The following is a 20,171-nucleotide window of genomic DNA, read 5'->3' as shown; positions in this document are numbered from 1 at the left end:
TTATCTGCTAAAAGGCTTATCGTCATCTAATGATAATTTCTGATATTTAGCTGGTTGATTTAGTGTCCATGAGTAGCCTATCTGAAGATTAATACGTCAATATAGCTGGAATAGTGTAGTGTCAGCTTTACTGGATGTTGATTCATCAGGACTGACCAGAGAATGTGGGGCTTCTTGTACTGAATCTTAATCTGACTGAACAGATTTTACAGCTGTAAACTTGTAAATGCTACTGATGTCTTAGTCTGTGGTGATATAATGTATAGATAACCAGCAAACTCCAGTCTAAAACTTTTGTAAACCAACACTGTACTTATAGTTCTGTCTAATAAAACAAGTGGCTGCACTCTTTTTAAAAGGAACATTTCTGCTCATTTAGAACAGCTGCATTTTTACAGCTCTTCTTAATATATTGCTTGTTTTGTTTGTGTAGCTCCTGTCATGGGTTATAATAAACCTATAAATTCATCAGGTTGTAAAACTACTGTCAGAGGGATTGTTTCTGAAATTCTGAAAGAACATTCGATGTGCAACAGATTTTGAAGTTCAGTGCCCTGGTGACTCTGGATAGAGCAGAAACTTCATTAGGCATATTTAGTGATGATGGTTGTGCTTTACACTTTAAAATCTCTACTACTGTTTTGCTGCATTTAATCACCTGTTTTGTTTGTCAAAATAACAAACTTTTATTCCTTTTATTATTTATAATTTGTCCATGCAGTTTACATTTTGACCCGTTTTCGAAGTGGTGACTCCTTTAATTTCCCCCTTTGACATCTACACATTGTTCCTACAGAGTCTAAATGCACAAACAAAAGCATCTGTGGACAAAAGTTTCTGCAAAACAACTATCATGTAATGTAATTTCTTCAGTGTACACGCTGACCTTAGAAGTTATCTTTTCCTGGCCCAGATAGAGGACGGTTTGGCTCAAAAGAGCAGCTATGGTTTAGTGAAGTGGAAATGTGTCAGTTTTCATTTGGTGTTTCGTTTGCTGTGTCGCACTGTGTTCACTTTTGTTCACAATTCCTCACCAATTGGACCTCTGTTAATGCTGCTTCAGTGGTTATGGTGGTGACCATAAAACATGACAGCAGTTTTCACACAGTTTTTCTAACACCTTGTTTTGCTCTGGCAGTGCTGAGACTGAAAGTGCAAAGTAGAGTCTGGACTGTGTCCTGTGGTGATAACAATAAGCTGCTGTTGTAGAAGCTTCTATAACACCGAAAGATGCGGAAGTGCTTGATAACTTACTTATCATAGTGTCCTCAGGACACTGATAGTGAAACACTCATTCATACCACAAATAGTACATAAGCAGTTCATTTTTTATTACAGTGATAAAGTCCTTGCTTTGCACTGTCTTATTTTTATATCACCATTAAAGTCTCACACCACACAAAAACATGCCAGAAGGTTCTTTCAGGTTTGTCTGCTAAAAGCTTCTCTGTATTGACTTGAAATCTGAGTTGATCTCATGTTACCGTACAGTGCTGTGAAAAAGTATTTGGCCCCCTACGGATATCGTCATATCATATGTGCTCCACTTAAATGCTTCAGGTCATGAAACTAATTTTAATACAAGACAAAGGTAGCCAAGAAAACACAAAAGCTGTTTTCAAATGATTTCATTTATTGAATGAAAAATGCTCTGCAGCCCATCTTGCTTGGTTCAAAAAGTAAATGCCCCCAAGCTACCACTCTACCAAATAGCCAAATTCATTTAACAGTTGGGTTCAATTTCATCAGTCACGCTCACATATGATTACCACCAGGCTTGTTGAATCTTAATAGAACCTGTCTGGCATTGTGAATCACTGGGTCTCAAAAAGCAGCACATGATGACACCTTCTAAAGAACAGATGTGGAAAAGTTGACATTTAGCAATCTGGAAAGGGTTACAAAGCCATTACTGAAGCTCTGGGACTCCAAAAAAAAACACAGTGAGAACTGTTATCCACAAGCGGAGAAAACATGAAACAGTGGTGAACTTTCCCAGCCTACCAATGTTTCTCCAGAGGACATCTAATGCAGGAGGTCACCCACAACCACTCCTGACCAAAAACAACAAAAAGGTTTGTCTGGCATTTGCAAAAATAAAAAATAAAAAATGTAGATGAGCCCCAAGACTTTTCGGATAACAGCCTGTGAACTCAAAGGTGCAACTTTCTGGAAGACATGGGTCCCGTTACATCGGGCATAAAGCTAACACTACAGGGCCCGAATGACTTATCATAATTGATGGAGCGTGAATTCTGCTCCATCAGAAAATCCTAATGGAGAATATCCCACTCAAAGCTCAAGCACACGTGATTTATACAGAATGACAATGGCCCAAAGTACACAAGCAAGTCCACCTCTGAATGTCTCAAAAAGGACAAAATGAAGGTTTTGGAATGGCTGGGTCAACATCTGGACTTGAACCAAATTGAGATGCTGTGGCCAGACCTTCAAAGAACAGTTCATGCTCAAAAACCATCTAATGTGACTGAATTAAAACTATTCTGCAGAGAAGAGTGGGCCAGAATTCCTCCATGGCGATGTAAAAGACTCCTCACAAGCTGCAACAAACATTTAACAGCGGGTGTTGCTACCAAGAGTGGTTTGATGAACTGGAGCATTTAAGTGCAAGAAACAAGCAAACAAAGGAGACATCAGCAAATACTTTTTCACAGCGCTGTACAAATGGATCTACTGAAGTTTGGGTCTCACACAGAGGAAGCAGAAAATGAAAGTAACACCTAGAGATTTGCTATATGTCTTTCTCTGAAATTGCAATCTGGGAAAACACTACAGGCACCACACCCTGGATTTGCAAAACAGTGACTTCAGCATCGTCCAGTCAATGTTACCGTAAACCTGCCAAGTTAACGTAATTTCATTTTCATTCTGACTAATGGTCAGCAAGGCAAATTTAAAAAAAATGGAAAAAAACAGCAGAATTTGTCCAAAATGTTAGTCAAAGCAGCCACGATGAGCTGCTGGTCTTACTCGATCCAACAGGACTGTAGCAGCAAACTCTTTAGAGTAATGAATTGAACTCTTCAGTTGTAAGATGTGTTAAAGTGTTGTCATGAAGTTTTAAGACATTTTAGATACATATCTATCAGGTTATGAGATCAGAGAGGCATCTGATAGGGCTGAAATTCATTGAGCAGCAAGCAGAGCAACAGCCTCCACAGAGTTCTGACCTCAACAGCATGCAGTCGGTCTGGAAATTCATTTCAGAGACCAAAGACTCAGAGATAACTGGAGCCCACAGAACTAATGAGACAATGCTTTGAAAAAAACAATTGTAAAGTACCTCATAAAATATACAGCCACATGAAACATTATATTGATTTAGTTTTTTTGTTTACTGCACTTAAATATAGTTAATTAAAAGCATCCTTACTTTGCACAGCATTGCACATCATCTAATTCAATGAATGTTTAAAACAAAGAGCTTTATCTGATTTTGCTCAGTGCAGTTCAAACTTGACTTATTCTCTTAAGCCCATATACAACCACTACAAAACTGGCTCTGTTTCTACAGACTCTTATTTTTTTTAACATTACTGGCAGGTACACAGTATGTCAACTACACATAAACAGACACAAATTAATGAACAGAAGTGGCAAGTTACTGTATTTTTATCCCAAACTATTTCTGTACTACACTCTAATCAGTGTCTTTATTATGAAAAAAAAAAAACACCCACACATTGCAAAGCAGTTGGCTGAGGAAAAAGAATCTCAAGACAAATGTGAGAATAAAAGTTTAGGCAACACTGAAAGAACATCACAACTGGAAACACTTGGTGTACTCTCTCTCTTGATGTTCTTTTGGCTTTTACTGGTGTTTGGCACTCATTTGTCATGGAAAAAGTGTTCATTCCAAAAGAACACTATGTCCAGCTGAAACCCACAAAAAAACATGCTTTGGGGGGTGTTTGAGGAACAACAAACAAAAATGTAGAACACAGACACTAGTCCTGCTAAAGGAGCTGACATGTTCGACAAAAAGGTGTCTGTAGAGTAGATTCAAGTCCACATTTTAAACCAGTAACAGGCTGCTAGAAATGCTTAATTATAGTGCACAATAGGAAACAGGAAATTCCATCAAAACTGACTGCGCTGAGAAGAACCACTGTGTTTTCAGTCAGCACTCTTAAGGTTTCGGTCTGGTGGCACGACAGCCTGATTTAATAACCAGTAAATATTGGAATTGCCTTTTATTACTGCACATGCTCAAAGTTTTTGACAAAAACATGGTAACCTGAAGAATCCTCTGAAAATCTCCAACGCCAGGGTCATAACAATTTTTGTAATAAACTTTTATTTTTTCCAAAATCTTGAAAAACAACTTGATTTAGTGTTAACCAGCAAACATGTTTATTATAAAATATAAATTGAAGAGCTGAACAGGGTATCCTAACAGGAACATCAAATGATACAATCCTACAACACAACATTTTGATAAAAAACAGACAAAAATCAACGTATATCAAAAGCATCGTGTAAAACACATGAAACAAGGTGTGAATTTTTACTTAAAGCTCCCATGAAATGGCTTTGACGCTGAATTTTCTTTTTGACACTGGTTTGAGCTCAAATTAGAATCACACTGAGAGAAACCTGATTTTCAGATTTTAAATTTGCTTAAGGTGGGGTTAGCTTAGAAACTCGGACACAAACAATCCGTTTACTGAATGAAAGTGTTATTCTGCACGTCCCCATACTTTATAACATAAAAAAATACATTGCATTCAATTTCTTGACACAGTTGTCTCCATCCCTGAATAAAACAAACTACCGACCTCTCTTTTGGCTTACATATATTTTTAACTGACTTCTCTTGCTTTTTTTTAAAATTGAAATTGTAAGAATTGTGGTGTTTCGTCTTCCAAAGATTATAAAAATAAATCCATCCTTGTGTAAAAAAAAAAATCGATAGTCAACGTCATAGGGTAACAGAAAGAACTTGAAGGAAAACCACAGAGAACAGACACAGTAGTTTTCATTTTCTCTGGTCAGCTGCTCAGAAGGACTCATTATCGGCCTGACCTCCCAGAACCTGCAGAGACCCGAGCTGCCCCAGAACACCCCTCCCAGCATCGGCTTTCCTCTGTAACACTTCTGACTCTGACTGACTTACTGTCGCTGACCTTCCCTTTCCCCTGTTCCATGCCCCTACTGATTCCACCGACTCTGCCTTGTCACTTATAACGTCACTAAGACTTACAGACGAACCGCCATGAGACCCGTTGCTATGCGAAGCACGACTGTAAGCTTCGCTGTTGTTGAAGCTGTATCCATGGGGACTGTTGCTTCTGTGAGAATTGTTGTTGTTGCTTTTAGGGTGGCTTGGTTGGGCCTGGAAAGTTTTACCAAAGGAATTATTATCAAAGGACTTTTGGCTGAGGAAATTGCGCTCAGAAACTGAGTCATGCTGGGCAACAGGCCGTGAATATTGATCCGGCTCTTCTTCTCTGCCTACGCCAGGGAATGCTGCACCTCCTGAAGCCTGAGTGAAGGTCACATCTAGAAGCCTGTCTTTATGCAAGGGTGCTCTGACAGAGGATGGAGACCTGGGAGTTGTGGTGTCCACCGGGCCACTAAGTGGCGCAGGTAGGACGCTGCTCACCTGAAAAAGCAGAATTTGGAAAGAAAAATGCAGCAATGCACAAATGATATTGTTCGTGTTTTTAAGACATGACCATATAAGCAATACTGAAACTTTGAGGCTACTTGCATAAACCAGGTTCTCTGAGTAGTATTAGCAACGTGTTTCATTATGGGACACTTCTACACATGAGGTTCTGTGAAGGAGAACTTTGTAGCATCAAAAACATAAATCAAAGTTAATCCAAATTTCCACTTGATGTGGTTCTGCAGTCTTACAGCTCAGACATCCAAGTGAAGTATTTCAAGCACATTTCTTCCTTTTACTGCAAACACATTTGTGGTATTATATAATCACATAGAGTGCTTTAAAGCTGCAACCATACACACAAATTACATGCAAACATGAAATTGAAACACTCTGTGTCGATACAAAACAATCAAATAGCTGTTGTCACTTGAAAACATCCCCCAGAAATCGCTTTGCATTTACTCACCAGAGACACTGCATCAGTCTTTGCCGTGACATCCACAAATTCTCCCCGAGCCAGAGATGCTGCACCATCCAAATGTGGTCCGACTGTAGAGGACAGCTGAGGTCTTCCCAGAGGTTGGAAATCTGACCTGTCAATTCCTGCCATTGAAGCCAGCTGACCGAGGCTACAGAAACAAATGCAATCTTTTAAAGTTGAAGATCCAGATCTGACACATGCATTTCACTCATGGAAGTGGCCATTTAAATAATCTGAGATATTCGTAACTGGTGACTGTTAGACACTTTCCAGTAAAAATCAAGTGTTTTATCACCTGACATGCCTATGTCATGTTTTTTATTTGCTAGAAGACAAATCATCACTAAAATGAGCAGTTAACATTACGGTCTAAGTTGAAACTGCAGCGTACCAAAAACACAAAATTCAGAAATCCAGGGTTTGTATCTAACAAACCTAAAGAAGCATCCTGTCAGCTTGCAGGGTGAATCTTACCATTACTAGGTAATGTGAATAAAGGGATAAAAAAGAGAGTAACATTAGGAACCAGCGAGAAGGCAGAAAAGTTAAATTCAATATATTTATTTTAAAACTGTCAGAATGAAGCTCTAACTGCAGGAACTGACTTTTAGTAGGTGATTGTGTCAGAATATCCTTTGATACTGAGCTGGACACTTGGGACACTTGATAAATGCAGGGAACAAAGATGGCACCAAAATTAGACCAAGCCTATCGATTTTGAGCCACACTTATTAAGAACCAAAGAATACATTCAGAACAAAAGTAAACAAGGAAGTTACGACATAGATCAAAAGCCCAAATGATCCAAAGATGACTGAGGTGTCTGTCTCATCCTCTCAGAATGAAACTGGGGCCTCAGTATTGGGTGCCCAAACACAAAAAGCCAAACTGACAAACAAATAGTGTTGTCAAGAGGCATCTCAAAATGAAACAGAAAGCCAAGCTCAAACCTATATATGAATTACAACTTATAAGAAATAACCCTACACTTACACAAAACAGGAAATTCACTTGTTTACCATGTCAGCCGCAATGACATTTACGATAATGTATAGGATATCCTTTTACACCTTCCCCTAATCTGATCTTTGCTTTCTGTTTCATTGTGAGATGCCCTTTAGCTCGGTAATTAGGATCCTGGTACTGAGTCAGGAATTTAACTCTGACAGTATGAGCTTTGTTGGTAAAATTTAATTTAATTCCTTTGGATCTTTATTTTTTAAAATTTGTTTCTTGCTTCGAATTAATTTCCTATATGTTTATCAATAGGAACTAAAGTAGAGCTGACTGACTTGTGCAAAATAAACATATAATGGGGAAGATGGAGAAAAGCAACAAAAATGTTGAGAGATGTTTTTGTTAAGTCAAGAAGAAAACATTTTAAAGGAATCAAGGGAATCAATAAGAGTTATATTAATATTCTGTTTAAGAGGTTGGACATTTATGTGCAATTTGTTTAAAGAAAGCACATCTTTTATGGAGTGGGCTCAGGTCTGTTCAGTGTTTATACTACATGTACCTACTGAAGGGGAAAGACACAGGATCTATATAGGGAATGTACACGCTTCAATATTTGCTTATATATTGAAAGTCGTATCGTCAGTGCAATGCTGAACAATGTTACTGCACATAACAGATTTTCCTCATATAACTGTAACGGTCCTTCCTGCGCTCTCAGCTGGTTCCTCCTGCCGAAGCCTGCAGGCAATGAGGGTCCACACACTGCAGGCTTAATACAAAAGGTATCTTAGACCATATCTTTAAAATGTCCACTGAAAGGTTCTTAATAATCTGGGATTTCCAATATTTCTAGCATCATTTTTTAATTTAGAAAAACAACTTAATTGAAGGTAAAACCGCAAATATCTTTATGATAAAATAAGCCCATTTCAGACATGGGATATGCAACACTGCTGGCTTATTCAGCCATTTAGACATCGGTGACTTTTCCATTAATGTTACTCACAGCTTCATTCATTCATGCTCATGAAGGTGATGCAGAGAGCCACAGTTTAAATGCATATGCCTGATTTATAAGAGACTGACCTGTATATTGTGGACTGTATAATGCATGGTAATGCACTAATCAACAAAAGACTGAATCCAATCTAAGAGCAGCTCATCAAACTGTCCAATTAATAGTCTACTTCTAATTCTATCCATGTTTCACTTCAACTTGACTGCAACTCTTTACTTCTCTTTGGAAACGCTCATATAGATCCTGCTGAGGTCTGATGATAAAGGTTTTTATTACATTTAGAGGAGAGGAGTCCTAAAAACAGCTGGAAAATGAAATTCACCATCTGTCAGTGTTTTGTTAAAACATTCTTAATTGGTGAATCTCATAAATATGATCTGTTTTCATTGTAGAAAATATTTACTTCATGAACATAAAGAGTTTATAACAGATGTTTAACGGGGGGAAAGCCTGCCCCAAGTCACATCACACAACTCAAAGTATGTTGTTTTTTCCAAAGGTATGAAGTTCAAACATACAGATGCCTGTCATATAATTAGATTATGGTGGAACAGGCTCAATATTTTTCATTAGACATCGTTAAAAAAAATCTATATATATTTCAGTACATATAAACTGAAATATTTCAAACCTTCATTTGTTTTAACTTTGATGCTAACAGTTTATGACCACAAAGATGACTGCAAAATGAAATCCAGCCCCTTGACTGCCTATCAATTAATAAAACATCAAAGAGATAAATTAAAACAAAATGTAAATACGAAATATATAACAAACATCAAACATTTGAAAGTAAAGGCAAAGTTCAGCCAGTGAACTCATCCTGTCAGAATGAAACTCTGCGCCCAGTCTCAGGGTACTATATCCTGGAAACGAACTGGACAAAAATAAACAGACTGTACTGTTAGAGGGCAGCTCAAAATGAAACAGAAAACTGTCATTATATGACAGTAACACTGTACGTCAATTTGTATCTGTTTATCCAGAGTCAGATGGGGGGATATTCTTGATCCTGAATCCAGCTGATCTTCATACATTCTTGTAATTATGCAGTATGACGGACGACAACTACACAAAAACATGAAATGCACCACATGTGGAAGAATTTATGATGCATCACCTTTACAAGAGATTTTCCTATCCTACATCACTCTCCTCTAAGAAAGAAACTGCAATCACATTTACGAAATTAATTTATGGTTGCACGAACAAAAAGAATAGCCAAAAAGACTTTTTGATTTATCATACAGCTCAAACATTAAATTTGTTTATTTGAAAAGGCAGATTGACAAACTTTGCAATAAAGCATTTATCAAACTTTTATTGCTTCTTCAAAGTGATAAAAGAACTGTAATTTAGGGACTTTTGGCAGTGTTTGGTTGCTGCTTGACATAATAGTCTTTTTTTAAAGTACTGTTTTGGGCTCGAACCTTATAAACATATAACTTCAAATATAATGAGTAGATTGATTATTGATCATGAATAATTGGTACTGAACTTTTAAGATGGATTCAGTGAAAATTGAATTAGGTAAATTGAACACATGACAAAGAGAAACTGTAATTAAATGACACCTATTTTTATGGGGATTCAATGTGAAGGAAACAGGTGGGTAACTAGACATCAGGTCATATAAGCCAATGTGAATCTAATAAGAAACTGAATGACCACAGATGTATAATGAAATTGAAAGGTCTATAGTTAAATATAAACTTCCACTAAATTTTCTAGATGCAGACCCAAAACGGCAGGGACTAAGTCTAAACAGACATGCTGTACTGGCCAGTTTTAAGAATACCCACCCAGCGTCCTTGAGGAGATCCAGGAAGGCATGAAACTTAGTGAAAGAGCTCTCGATGCTCTCGAGCACGGCTTCATCTTCAAGAGCACTGAAAGCAGGTGGTGCTGATACCGAACCAGTGGCTGCTAGCGCCTCCGACAGGGAGCGGTTGGCATCACGGAGTCGGGCATTTTCCAATTCATACTTAACGGAAATGAGAAAATGACAGAATAATGGGACAATTTAAAACAATCTCTTATTTGTTCATTTAGAAATCCAATTGTGTGAACTTAATACAAGTTTATAATCTGATTATGTCTGCCCTCTTCAATAAAATTCAAACCGGTGATGGCTGAGCAGAAAACGTGCAGTTAAAGAAGTACCAAAAAAATGGATGAAGGCTACAAAAAACAAAATTCAAGAATTTATGAGACTACAGTTACCTCCATGAGCCTCGACTCGGCTTTCAGTCTGGCCCTGCGCTCCTCCGCCAGCCTCAAACGACACTCTTTTAGCTCCATCTACAGGACGTGCAGAATCAACTGTTTAGGTTCCAGGCATTTTGGAGCAACAAAATTTTAAAGAGCCATCGAAGCAATTACTTCAACTTAAAGTAATGGACCTGCAAGCGTTCAAACTGCCGTCCAGTGATCCTGTCCTGAAGCCTTAGAGAAGATGGTCTGTGCTCCACTTCCACCTCCTCCTCCTCCTCCTCCTCTGAATCAGACTCCATAGTGACCTTCACAGTAGCTGCACCCTAATAAAACAGATATACATATATATATATATATATATTCAACAGTAGGGGAGGAGATGTGGGTAAAAACAGTGTTGCAGTTGATATAACAAATTTCATGAGGTGAATGTTCTTAACGGGGGTCTGAATTGTCTCTTGGTCAAAACAAACAAACAAATTACTAAAATAAGTCATTTTTAATGCAGTAACACACTGTTGCCAACCGCTTGCTTAAAAGGGATCCAAAGGAAATTTTCGATTCAGTGTTAAATTTTGTAAGGTTACTACCCGATTATGTGAAGTGCTTTGAGAATACAGCTGTTTTGAATTTGATGCTATATAAATTAAATTGGGCTAAACTGAATTTAATTGAAACAACAACAAAAAAAAACCTTACCTGAAAGCTTTGGCCTATCACAGTCACTCCAGGTGGCAGACCTCTACAAACAAGGAATCCAACAAATAGCAGTTTACCCATCACTGTAATGCCCATTGAAGGCTTTTCTAAATCTTGGAAATGTAAATGTTTAACACTTATAGCATGTTCTATTCTGGTTGGTTGAGGAGACATGATGCATAAATGTACTCAAAAACTAAACTCCAACTTTTCCATCATGTTCAACAAGAAAAAATACAATCTAAATAAGCTTTTTAAACGGAATCTGAGTGATCTGGATAAGAAACTGCTGATCGAAAGCATCAGTAAACAGTTTCTTCAAAAGATTTAAACTGGTTCACTAATATTTCCTCACCTCTGGCGTCCAGCTCGTGCAGCAGCACGCCAAGGCACATAACAGGAGCGTGAATAGGCCTTCTGTGTCTGAGCAGCACCTAAAGTCCATCCTCCAGAGCATGCTCCTTTATGAGTACCTGCACCAGAGCGAGTCATATTAAGAACTGGAACATCACAGTCAGAGAGCTTTAAGCCACAGGAAGGTTGTCTGGAAGCTCTGGTAACAGGTCTCTGCTTTTGAACAAGGACTCAGAGTCTTCAAGGTGTTATTCAACATACTTAATCTGACGGAAGGTCAATGATCCTGACTTTGTGGAATGCATGATGTAATGTAATGTTCATCAGGATACAAGGCTGTCCAGAAGCTGATTAATGCTTGAATTACAGGTTAGAAGAAAGTGACAAATTATGTCTGTGCATTGCATCTAAAGAGCAGGGTATAAACCACAAGCAAAACAATGTAAAGACTGATCATTTGAAGTTGAAAAAGACTTCAAGTGGATCTTTGAGGAATTTTAATACATGAATAAATGCAAAGACACCTAATTCAATCCAATCCAATTCCATATTAAACACTTAAACATCAAGTACATAATTCTTTTTTTACCTGTCAGCAAGGTTATTAAAATGAGAACAGGATGAAAAGCCATTCAGGTTTTTCAGTGTTTCAAGATTGTTTAAAAGCCAAAAGATGAGAAGGGATAAAGAGACAATATGATTATGAAATAAAAGATGCCAAAAAAATCCAACACAGGCATTACCGAAGCTTTGCAAGTAGTCTATATCTAAAAAGCCAACTTAACACTTCAGCAGCATTAAAATCAAAATCCTCTGACACTGGCAACAAGGACAGTTTAAGCCAGTATCTGAAAATTAACCTTTATAGCCGTAAACAAGAACCCAAATTTGTCAATAGATAAATGATTCAATGTATTTTTCACAGGTTTGTTATGTGAGAAACAAGAAACATGTATGCATATACCTATCCTAAATGCAGCTTTTCCTCTGGGCAGTGTTCTTCTCTTTGCTCCAGAACTTTTTGATGACTCTGTAGTTGCAGGCTTGATCCAGCAGTACTACAGTACAGCACAAGAGAGACACAACCCATGGGCACAGCTGACAACAAGTAAAAACATGCATGCAAATAGATCCACCATTCACTTAAGATGTGAATGATCTTTATCTTAGACTCTGAATAATAAAATTAGCTCCAGCCACTTACCTCTGGTGATTGTCCATCAGCATTCATCAGCACTTTCTCTATTATAGTTTTAATAAGGACCTTATCTGTGAAGAAAACAAAACACTCAGTGAAAAAAAAACTATTTCTAGAGATCTATATTTTTGTTAAGATTTTTCTGAACAACTACATTTTTAGCAATTAGTGTTTATATTTTTCATATAAAAAATACTACATACTCAAAATTTGATTAGAATTAATATGCAATAGCTAAATGGTTAAATAAAAATCTCACAATGGACAAGCTGTTCCTGGAAGTTGGAACATTGGCTGCATCCAAAATTTAAAAATAGTGTGTGGAACAAACAACATACCAGTATTTAATCATATAGGCAAAACCTGTATGCAGGTTTAACAAATCTATAATATGTTCTAACTTTGGTTGAGTTCTTCTTACCAACTAAGGGGTTACTACGGATGTCCAGCACACACAGGGAAGAATTCGTTTTCAAGGATTCCAGCAAGCGACGAGCTCCATCATTGGACAGACCACATTTCTGGAGATCCACAGCTGTTAAGAAGATTCCAAAAACAAAAACATTAAACCTGACAAAAAAAATTCCTTTATTTTCTTTTTCTCATTGTATTATTCCCACACAAAGACAAACTTACTAACCTTTAACCCAGAGGTCTTCAGTCAGTTCACGTGCAAGAGCAGCAGCACCCCGGTCCCCAATCAAAGTGTTACAGTTAAGGGTGACACGGCGGAGACCTCCCATTCCCTCAAACTGGGGCTGTCGATACCTTAAAGACTCTGCCCACGCTGTGCCATGCCTCTGCATTCCTTGGTGCTGAGGGGGAAAAAAAGTGCATTGTTATACAAATGTGTATTATCTTAAATACAGGTAAATGTTTAAATAGGAACTGGGTTCACAATTTATAATCAATAATACCCAGTTACAGCAGATAAGAGTCAATTACACATTAAAAGCGTTAAACCAGGTAAAGTCCTGAAAATCAGATGTCACACCTTGATGATGTTGGCCATATGCTCTGCCCCTCTCCAGGTAAGGGTGCATCCAGTGAAATCTATTGACCTGATGCTTGTAGAATACTTAACACTTTGGCAAATGACTGAAACATATGCAAATAATAGTTACTAGAAAGACATACAGAATGATCTTGAGAAGTTTGTTTTTTCTCTGAACATCCATCCATTCTCTATACACCGCTTTATCCTCACTAGGGTTGCGGGGATGCTGGAGCCTATCCCAGCTGACTCGGGCGAAGGCAGGGGACACCCTGGACAGGTTGCCAGTCTGTCGCAGGGCTACATATATAGACAAACAATCACACTCACATTCACACCTACGGGCAATTTAGAGTAATCAATTAGCCTCAGTGTATTTTTGGACTGTGGGAGGAAAACCTGCACATGCAAACTCCATGCAGAAAGATCCCAGGCCGGGATCTGAAGTGGGGATCTTCTTGCAGCAAGGCGAAAGTGCTAACCACAGCCCCCTTTTTCTGAACAATCAGAAGATATTAAAATACAGTGAATATACCTACCCTCTAAGCCCTCATCTGTGATCGGACAGTTTGCCAGAGACAGGTTTTCCAGGGAAGTGCTTTTGGACAAGCCCTGGGATAGAGTACATATTGTTACTCTGTTCAGTGTTACACAGGTCAGTTGCGTGATTACATGTTTACCAGGTTTTATATCTCACACAACAGGGCTTATGTTTTCTAGATAACAGTATTCAGCAGCTTACAGTAAGTACTATTTCTCAACGCTTAAAGCTCAGAAATTGTTTCTAGCAATACAGTTTATTTAGTTTGCTTCTGGCTAAAACAAGAATGTAACAACATTAAATGGTGGAAACAAACTGTTGAAAAGACATTAGAATATCAGTGGCAAGGTGAGGTCAGAAGGATGACATTATTTGACATTTTTATAGGACTTAAATAAGGCTGGAGAAGAATATGCTGAATAAAAAACAAAAGGACAGGCAGGTCAGTTGTAATTTTACACAGCACTATAATTTTCAGTCAATGCAAAATACAAAAATTTTGATAGAAAACAAAGGATTTGCAAATTTTGTTACTTTGTCTATCATGTATAGTTTGAATGTAAGAATGCAACCATACTGAAATACAGAAATGGATATTTGCCAAAGTATTATCTAAATCATCATGAATTTAAACTTGATTTTTGTTTGAATGTTATTTTGAAGTAATTCTGAAAAATGTCCATCCCTTGTTTAGTAACACTGATTTAACTTTAGCCATGCCATGAAAGAAAAGGGAGGAATAAATGCAAATGTGTGTATTATTCTGTGTCAGTCCATCTATAAAAGTAAAAAAAAAGCAATATAAAATAGTTAAAACTCCATTGTTTACATTGTAAAACATATTCTGTGACTGTTTTTACCTTTGTCAATATAATGAGGTCCCTTTCTCTCAGGGGAAGTCCATTAAGCTGCAAAGTCTTGAGGTTGGAGGAAACTATCAGACAATCTCTCAGGGCCTTGCACAGTTTTAAAGTCATGTCCTTAGACCGGACAGCTGGGATCCTCCTCCTGAAGCTAGATTTAAAGTACCTTCTATCTAAAACAGGTGGTAATGTGCTTATTACTGATATGAAAAAGTGATAAATCATTCAAGTTTCAGATTTTTTAAAAATAGATCATTAAGACAGTATAAACTACTTTCATTTCCCCTGTTGTAGCAGCTTTATTTTCTGACTTACCTGCATCTCCAGAACCCAGACTAGCCTGATATGTGCTGCTTATTGCAATGTGATGCAAGTGCTTGTTGATGGATATAGAACTGAGAATAGGTGGCCAGTCAGTCAGTTTGAGCCTGTCACCATTAAAGTCCAGCATCCCTTTGTCAAGCTTCATCTTAACAGCAGGTAGAGGGACTGATTCCTGCCGGGCACAGGCAAAGTCATAGTAAGCCATGAAGTCCAGGGCACCCTGCCGTCGAATGTGGGCACTGTCTTGAACCATCTCTGATCTAGAAAGAAAAAAAATCCAAAAATTAATCTAAATTTTCAGTTAATAGAATAATTCAAGTTCAACAAGGTCTCCTCTATTTTTCTGGTAATGATGGGGAAATGAAATAATATCAAAGTGTCCTTGGGCTTCCACCACAATTAGTGTGTGAGACAATAGTTACATGACAAATACTGAGAAGCGATTTTAGCACTAATCAGATAGAAAAGTTTAGAAAACATCATATCCAACTTCTAGGATTTTGTGAAGTGTTAGATTCCATCTCTTCCGCACAAATGCTTTTGTGATTCAATATTATTAAATCTGGGTGACACGATCTAACAAGTGTCATCTAATAATTAGAATAACTCTGTATTATGAGCAAGGTACGAGTTCGCATATTTTGAGAGTGCTGATATTAAGCGCTACTGGTAATTAGTGAGTAGTTCTGTCTGGAAACCCAACGTCTGAGCTGTCAATATTCGGTCAAATCATAAACTGCATTTCTTCTACTGATAATAGAAGACAGCTGACAGACGTCAGTCTAAGTTCAATCTTGAACGTTGACCTGACATAGCCGAGCTAAATAGGCTGACAGTTTGACTGGCAAGTGAACGACTAGAAATCAAGATCAAACTGAAGCCGCACTTCTGGGTCTATTTCTGGAGAGTTTAAATTGTTTTTATTCCTTTGGAGATATGTTTTAAACGAGCGACGAGCTGGTTTTGTTTGCACTTCAGCACTTGTTAGCTGTAGTTGAGCCAGTGTTGTTAGCAGGCTAAGCTCGGCCACTTGCAACTGACCGTTGTGAAGGAGAGCTCTGATGCTGCTAACAATTTCTAAAACGGCCATTCTAGCTGGACTTTCATGCGTTTTTAAAATCACATTTAGTCGAAATAAAAAAATACAGCGTACCCTTCCACATATAAATGGTCGTCGACGAACTGTTTGGTGAAGCTTGACTGCAGTCTGATAACTTCTGCTGGTTTTGATGACAATGTAAACGAGCGCTCAAAAGTGGCGCTGTTGTGCCCGGCAAAGCCTCGCCCACTGCAGTTCCATCCAGGCCTGCTGCCTCCTATTGACGGGGAGGTATTCATGTATTTCCTAACAGGACAGTCTGTGCTTACAATAAATATTATACACTCAACAAAAATATAAACGCAACACTTTTGTTTTAGCTCCCATTTTTTATGAGATGAACTCAAAGATCTAAAACGTTTTCCACATACACAATATCGCCATTTCTCTCAGACATTGTTCACAAATCTGTCTAAATCTGTGATAGTGAGCACTTCTCCTTTGCTGAGATAATCAATCCCACCTCACAGGTGTGCCATATCAAGATGCTGATTAGACACCATGATTAGTGCACAGGTGTGCCTTAAATTAAACAAACACAAGTGGAAGGTGTCGTGTGTGTGTGTGTGTGTGTGTGTGTGTGTGTGTGTGTGTGTGTGTGTGTGTGTGTGTGTGTGTGTGTGTGTGTGTGTGTATGTATGTGTATATGTATGTTAGTCGGTATGTGTGCAGATATGTATGCATATATATGTTTAGGTGTATCTATGTTTATGCATATGTGTGTGTGTGTGTATGTATTTGAGGCTATGGATGTGTATATGTGTATATATTTGTATATAAAGGTACGTGTAAATATAGATATGTGTATATGTATGTATGTATTTATTGTTTTTTGGCAATGATTATATATATATATATATATATATATATATATATATATATATATATATATATATATATATATGGCATGCCATATTTATATATATATATATATATATATATATATATATATATAATGTTTAATGTTGCATTCCAACTTTGTAAATCAAAGTGACGTTGGTATCTGCTGAATTGTTTTTATGGGACCCCAGGAAGAATAGCGACGGCTCTGCTGCGCTAATGGGATCCCCTTCAATAAATAAATAAATAAAAATTTAAGGAGGATGAGAAGACGGATAATGATGATAAAGCAAGAGAATGATGTTTCCACAACTCACTCACTTTTCTAAAGGTCATTTGTTTCATTATGATGTCATTTACAATGTTGAGGTACAGTGTTTTATTGACCCTTTTTATGTTATTGAGATGTTAAAATAAATGCTTTTACAGAAAATGTGTTCTGATTTATTTATTTATTTTAATTTTTTCAAATCTCAGACAGTGATATTAAGGCAGCCAGTGGTTCTGCACGCTGCACAATGTGCCCCTCCCCCCCTCTCTTTTTTTTTTGCACTGACCACCTGCCCCCTAAAATGTCTGTGCATTCCATTGCCCTTGTCTGTGGAGTAGAAAAGAAAAATGTAATCCTCAATTGGATGATTGGATTGGTCAAAGTGAGTGACTTACAGTTTTGAAGGATTGCTCCACCCAAAATACTACAGAGAGTTGAAATGGTTTATTTCACCCAAAATACAGCTCAAAGCTTTAATGGTTTGTTCCACTCAAAATATTACTTTTTTAAAATTTATTTATAGGTTTAAAAGGTTACTCCACCCACACAGCACTTTAAAACTAACAAATTATGGTTTTTTAAAAATAATTTATTCCACCCAATGCACCATTTACTGTTTTAAAAGTTTGTCCCACTCAAAATACAAACCTTTATTTCAGTGGTTCATTCCACCCACATATTTGCTACCTAGCAAGTTGTGGACTTTAGGGTATATTCAGTGTTAAACTGTACATAGTTCATTTTCTTGCCACTGTTGACTGAAAAAGAAAAAAGTAGTTCTCTTAATTCAGTACTTTGCACAAGTCCCTTTAATAGCAATATAATAACAGAGTGTCTGGGGTTCCCTTTGATCATTTTGTGGGGTCTGGGCTGGAAATTTGATGCCACAATATTGCTGATTAAATGCTATTAGCCACGGGTGATTTGAGAGTTGAAATTAGAGGGGAAGCCATCTTTCTTGTTACTAAAATGATCAAAATGCATCCTAATTATTGAAGTGCCGCTCTCTCTCTCAGTGTGGAGGTTTGTGGAAGATTGACTGCCAACTAAGGGCTCCTAGTGCCACCAGAGGGCCCCCAAGAGCCCTTTAAAATGCCCTGCCCTTCAGGTGCATGTTTGTTTGTAGTGATGTTGTTACCCGTACGATGAGGATAAAAAAATGTTTGCTTGCAAAAAGTTACATTTTTGATTAATCTAACCAAGGACTCTTTTTCCTTATGCTGACACAGTCTTTGAAATACTGCAAATTCCAAACCCCAGACAGGACGGAGAAATGACTTCTATGGTAAAGCCATGACTGATGGACTGCTGGTGAGATCCATCCTGGCCTCTGTCATTTCTGCAGAGAATTTCTGAAGCTCTGCTCAGTTACTGTTGGTTACTTGGTCATTTCTCTCACTAAGGCCTTCCTTCAACAGTCCAAACCTCTTCCAGTTAGCAATTATTTAGTTCATTGTGCTCCTGTATACACTCAAAGCTTTACACATGGTATCATGTCTTTGCCCTGATCAACACCTTGGCAAAATTTTATTGTGGGCTTCAACAGAAAATCCCTTGGACTTAGTTTTTGCCCAGACATGCAGTGTGAATTGTGGGACCTTACATACATTCACAGGTGTTTACCAATTACTTTGTCACAAGCAAATTCCACTTTGGACGAATCTCATGGATAATTAAAGCTAAGAAGATGCATCTGACCACAATTTGACTCATTCACAATGCTAGAATATTGACAAATACCAAGAAGAGAGAACACATTACTCAGTTTCTTAGATCCCCATACTGGCTTTCTGTTAAATATAGAATTAAATTTAAGGCCGTACTTACTGTGTATAAGTCTCAGATTGGGCTGAGGGTCAAAATATATAAAAGATATGTTTGCTAAGCTCCTTTGGGTTTCCAGGGACCGATCAGTTAGTGGTACCCAGAGTTCAGACCAGACATGGTGAAATGTTGTTCAGTCATTAGGCTGCCTGCTGCTGGAATCCGCTCCCCTCGGAACTTAGATTTGCCCCGGATGCATTTACAGATCATTTGTAAGAATAATGAAGGCTTTTCTTTTTCCCACTGCTTTCAAGTAACCAATATTACCATGTAACCATTACATTTACCATGTAAAATCTGGTCTAAAGTGCCTATATTTTTATTAAACTTATCTGTACTCTTAATGAGCTTATTTTATCAATTTATTTTCTGCTTTACTGAGCATTTCTCAATCTCTTACATTATCTTATTTTTCTTATGTCTTGTATTTTTTTAATGCTGTTTCAGTCTAGCAGTCTTAATAATCCATATCGTGCCATTTCAGTACATGTCCTTATGTATCTTCACCAGTTACACAGATGTATATGTGAAAGTTGTATAAAGTCTTCATTATGTCTTTAGCCTTTTTCTATTTTTGCATTTCTTGTCAGGTTTTGTCCTATCTTATTCTATAAATCAATGTGCATTTTTTTCAACTTCTGTGCAGTGTTTTTGATAATTGATTCAATTTTTTTTACATATATTTTTTAAAAAGGTAATTTATAGCATTGTCTGTTAAACACTTTTAAAAAGCTTTGTGTCTGATAACTTTCCATAAAAATGAGCTTCTTTGTGTGATAACGTTTTGCAGTAACTTCCGGAGGTGCATTTGGGTCTCACAGAAGAGTCCTCAAAATTGCGGGTGTGTGTATATTGT

The 20,171-nt window shown here is 37.5% G+C and overlaps 1 protein-coding gene across 2 annotated transcripts; it reads right to left on the bottom strand.

Annotated features, from left to right (window-relative positions):
* Window positions 1–4,350: 4,350 nt before the first annotated feature.
* On the bottom strand, window positions 4,351–16,574 carry cep78 (centrosomal protein 78). 2 transcript variants are annotated; one of them, XM_022192301.2, is made up of 16 exons: window positions 16,435–16,574; window positions 15,273–15,541; window positions 14,955–15,130; window positions 14,093–14,165; window positions 13,554–13,657; window positions 13,200–13,374; window positions 12,981–13,094; window positions 12,566–12,630; window positions 12,326–12,419; window positions 11,363–11,480; window positions 11,008–11,050; window positions 10,497–10,631; window positions 10,318–10,395; window positions 9,897–10,078; window positions 6,102–6,264; window positions 4,351–5,626 (listed from the first exon to the last, which is right to left on the bottom strand). In XM_022192301.2, the coding sequence occupies exons 2-16, from the start codon at window positions 15,532–15,534 to the stop codon at window positions 5,021–5,023; spliced, it is 2,388 nt and encodes a 795-aa protein (XP_022047993.2). In that variant the 5' UTR covers window positions 15,535–15,541; window positions 16,435–16,574; the 3' UTR covers window positions 4,351–5,020. The 2 variants fall into 2 exon arrangements, with proteins under 2 accessions (XP_022047993.2, XP_022047994.2); XM_022192302.2 differs by lacking the exons at window positions 14,955–15,130; window positions 16,435–16,574 and having other exon boundaries at window positions 15,273–15,388.
* Between the last annotated feature and the right edge of the window lie 3,597 nt (window positions 16,575–20,171).

Source organism: Acanthochromis polyacanthus, chromosome 7 (assembly GCF_021347895.1).
Source record: "Acanthochromis polyacanthus isolate Apoly-LR-REF ecotype Palm Island chromosome 7, KAUST_Apoly_ChrSc, whole genome shotgun sequence".
Lineage (NCBI taxonomy): Eukaryota > Metazoa > Chordata > Actinopteri > Pomacentridae > Acanthochromis > Acanthochromis polyacanthus.
The sequence above is the reverse complement of the archived record's forward strand: the minus strand, read 5'-3'. Positions and strand labels throughout refer to the sequence as shown.

Bases quoted from the DNA above. Each gene is read 5' to 3' on its own strand.
- cep78 (XM_022192301.2), bottom strand. From the start codon at position 15,534: ATGGTTCAAGACAGTGCCCACATTCGACGGCAGGGTGCCCTGGACTTC. The intron at 14,166-14,954 runs GTAAAAACAGTC...ACTCTATCCCAG, and splicing joins ACCTCATTATATTGACAAAG to GGCTTGTCCAAAAGCACTTC. The intron at 13,095-13,199 runs GTTAGTAAGTTT...TCTTCTTAACAG, and splicing joins TGAAGACCTCTGGGTTAAAG to CTGTGGATCTCCAGAAATGT.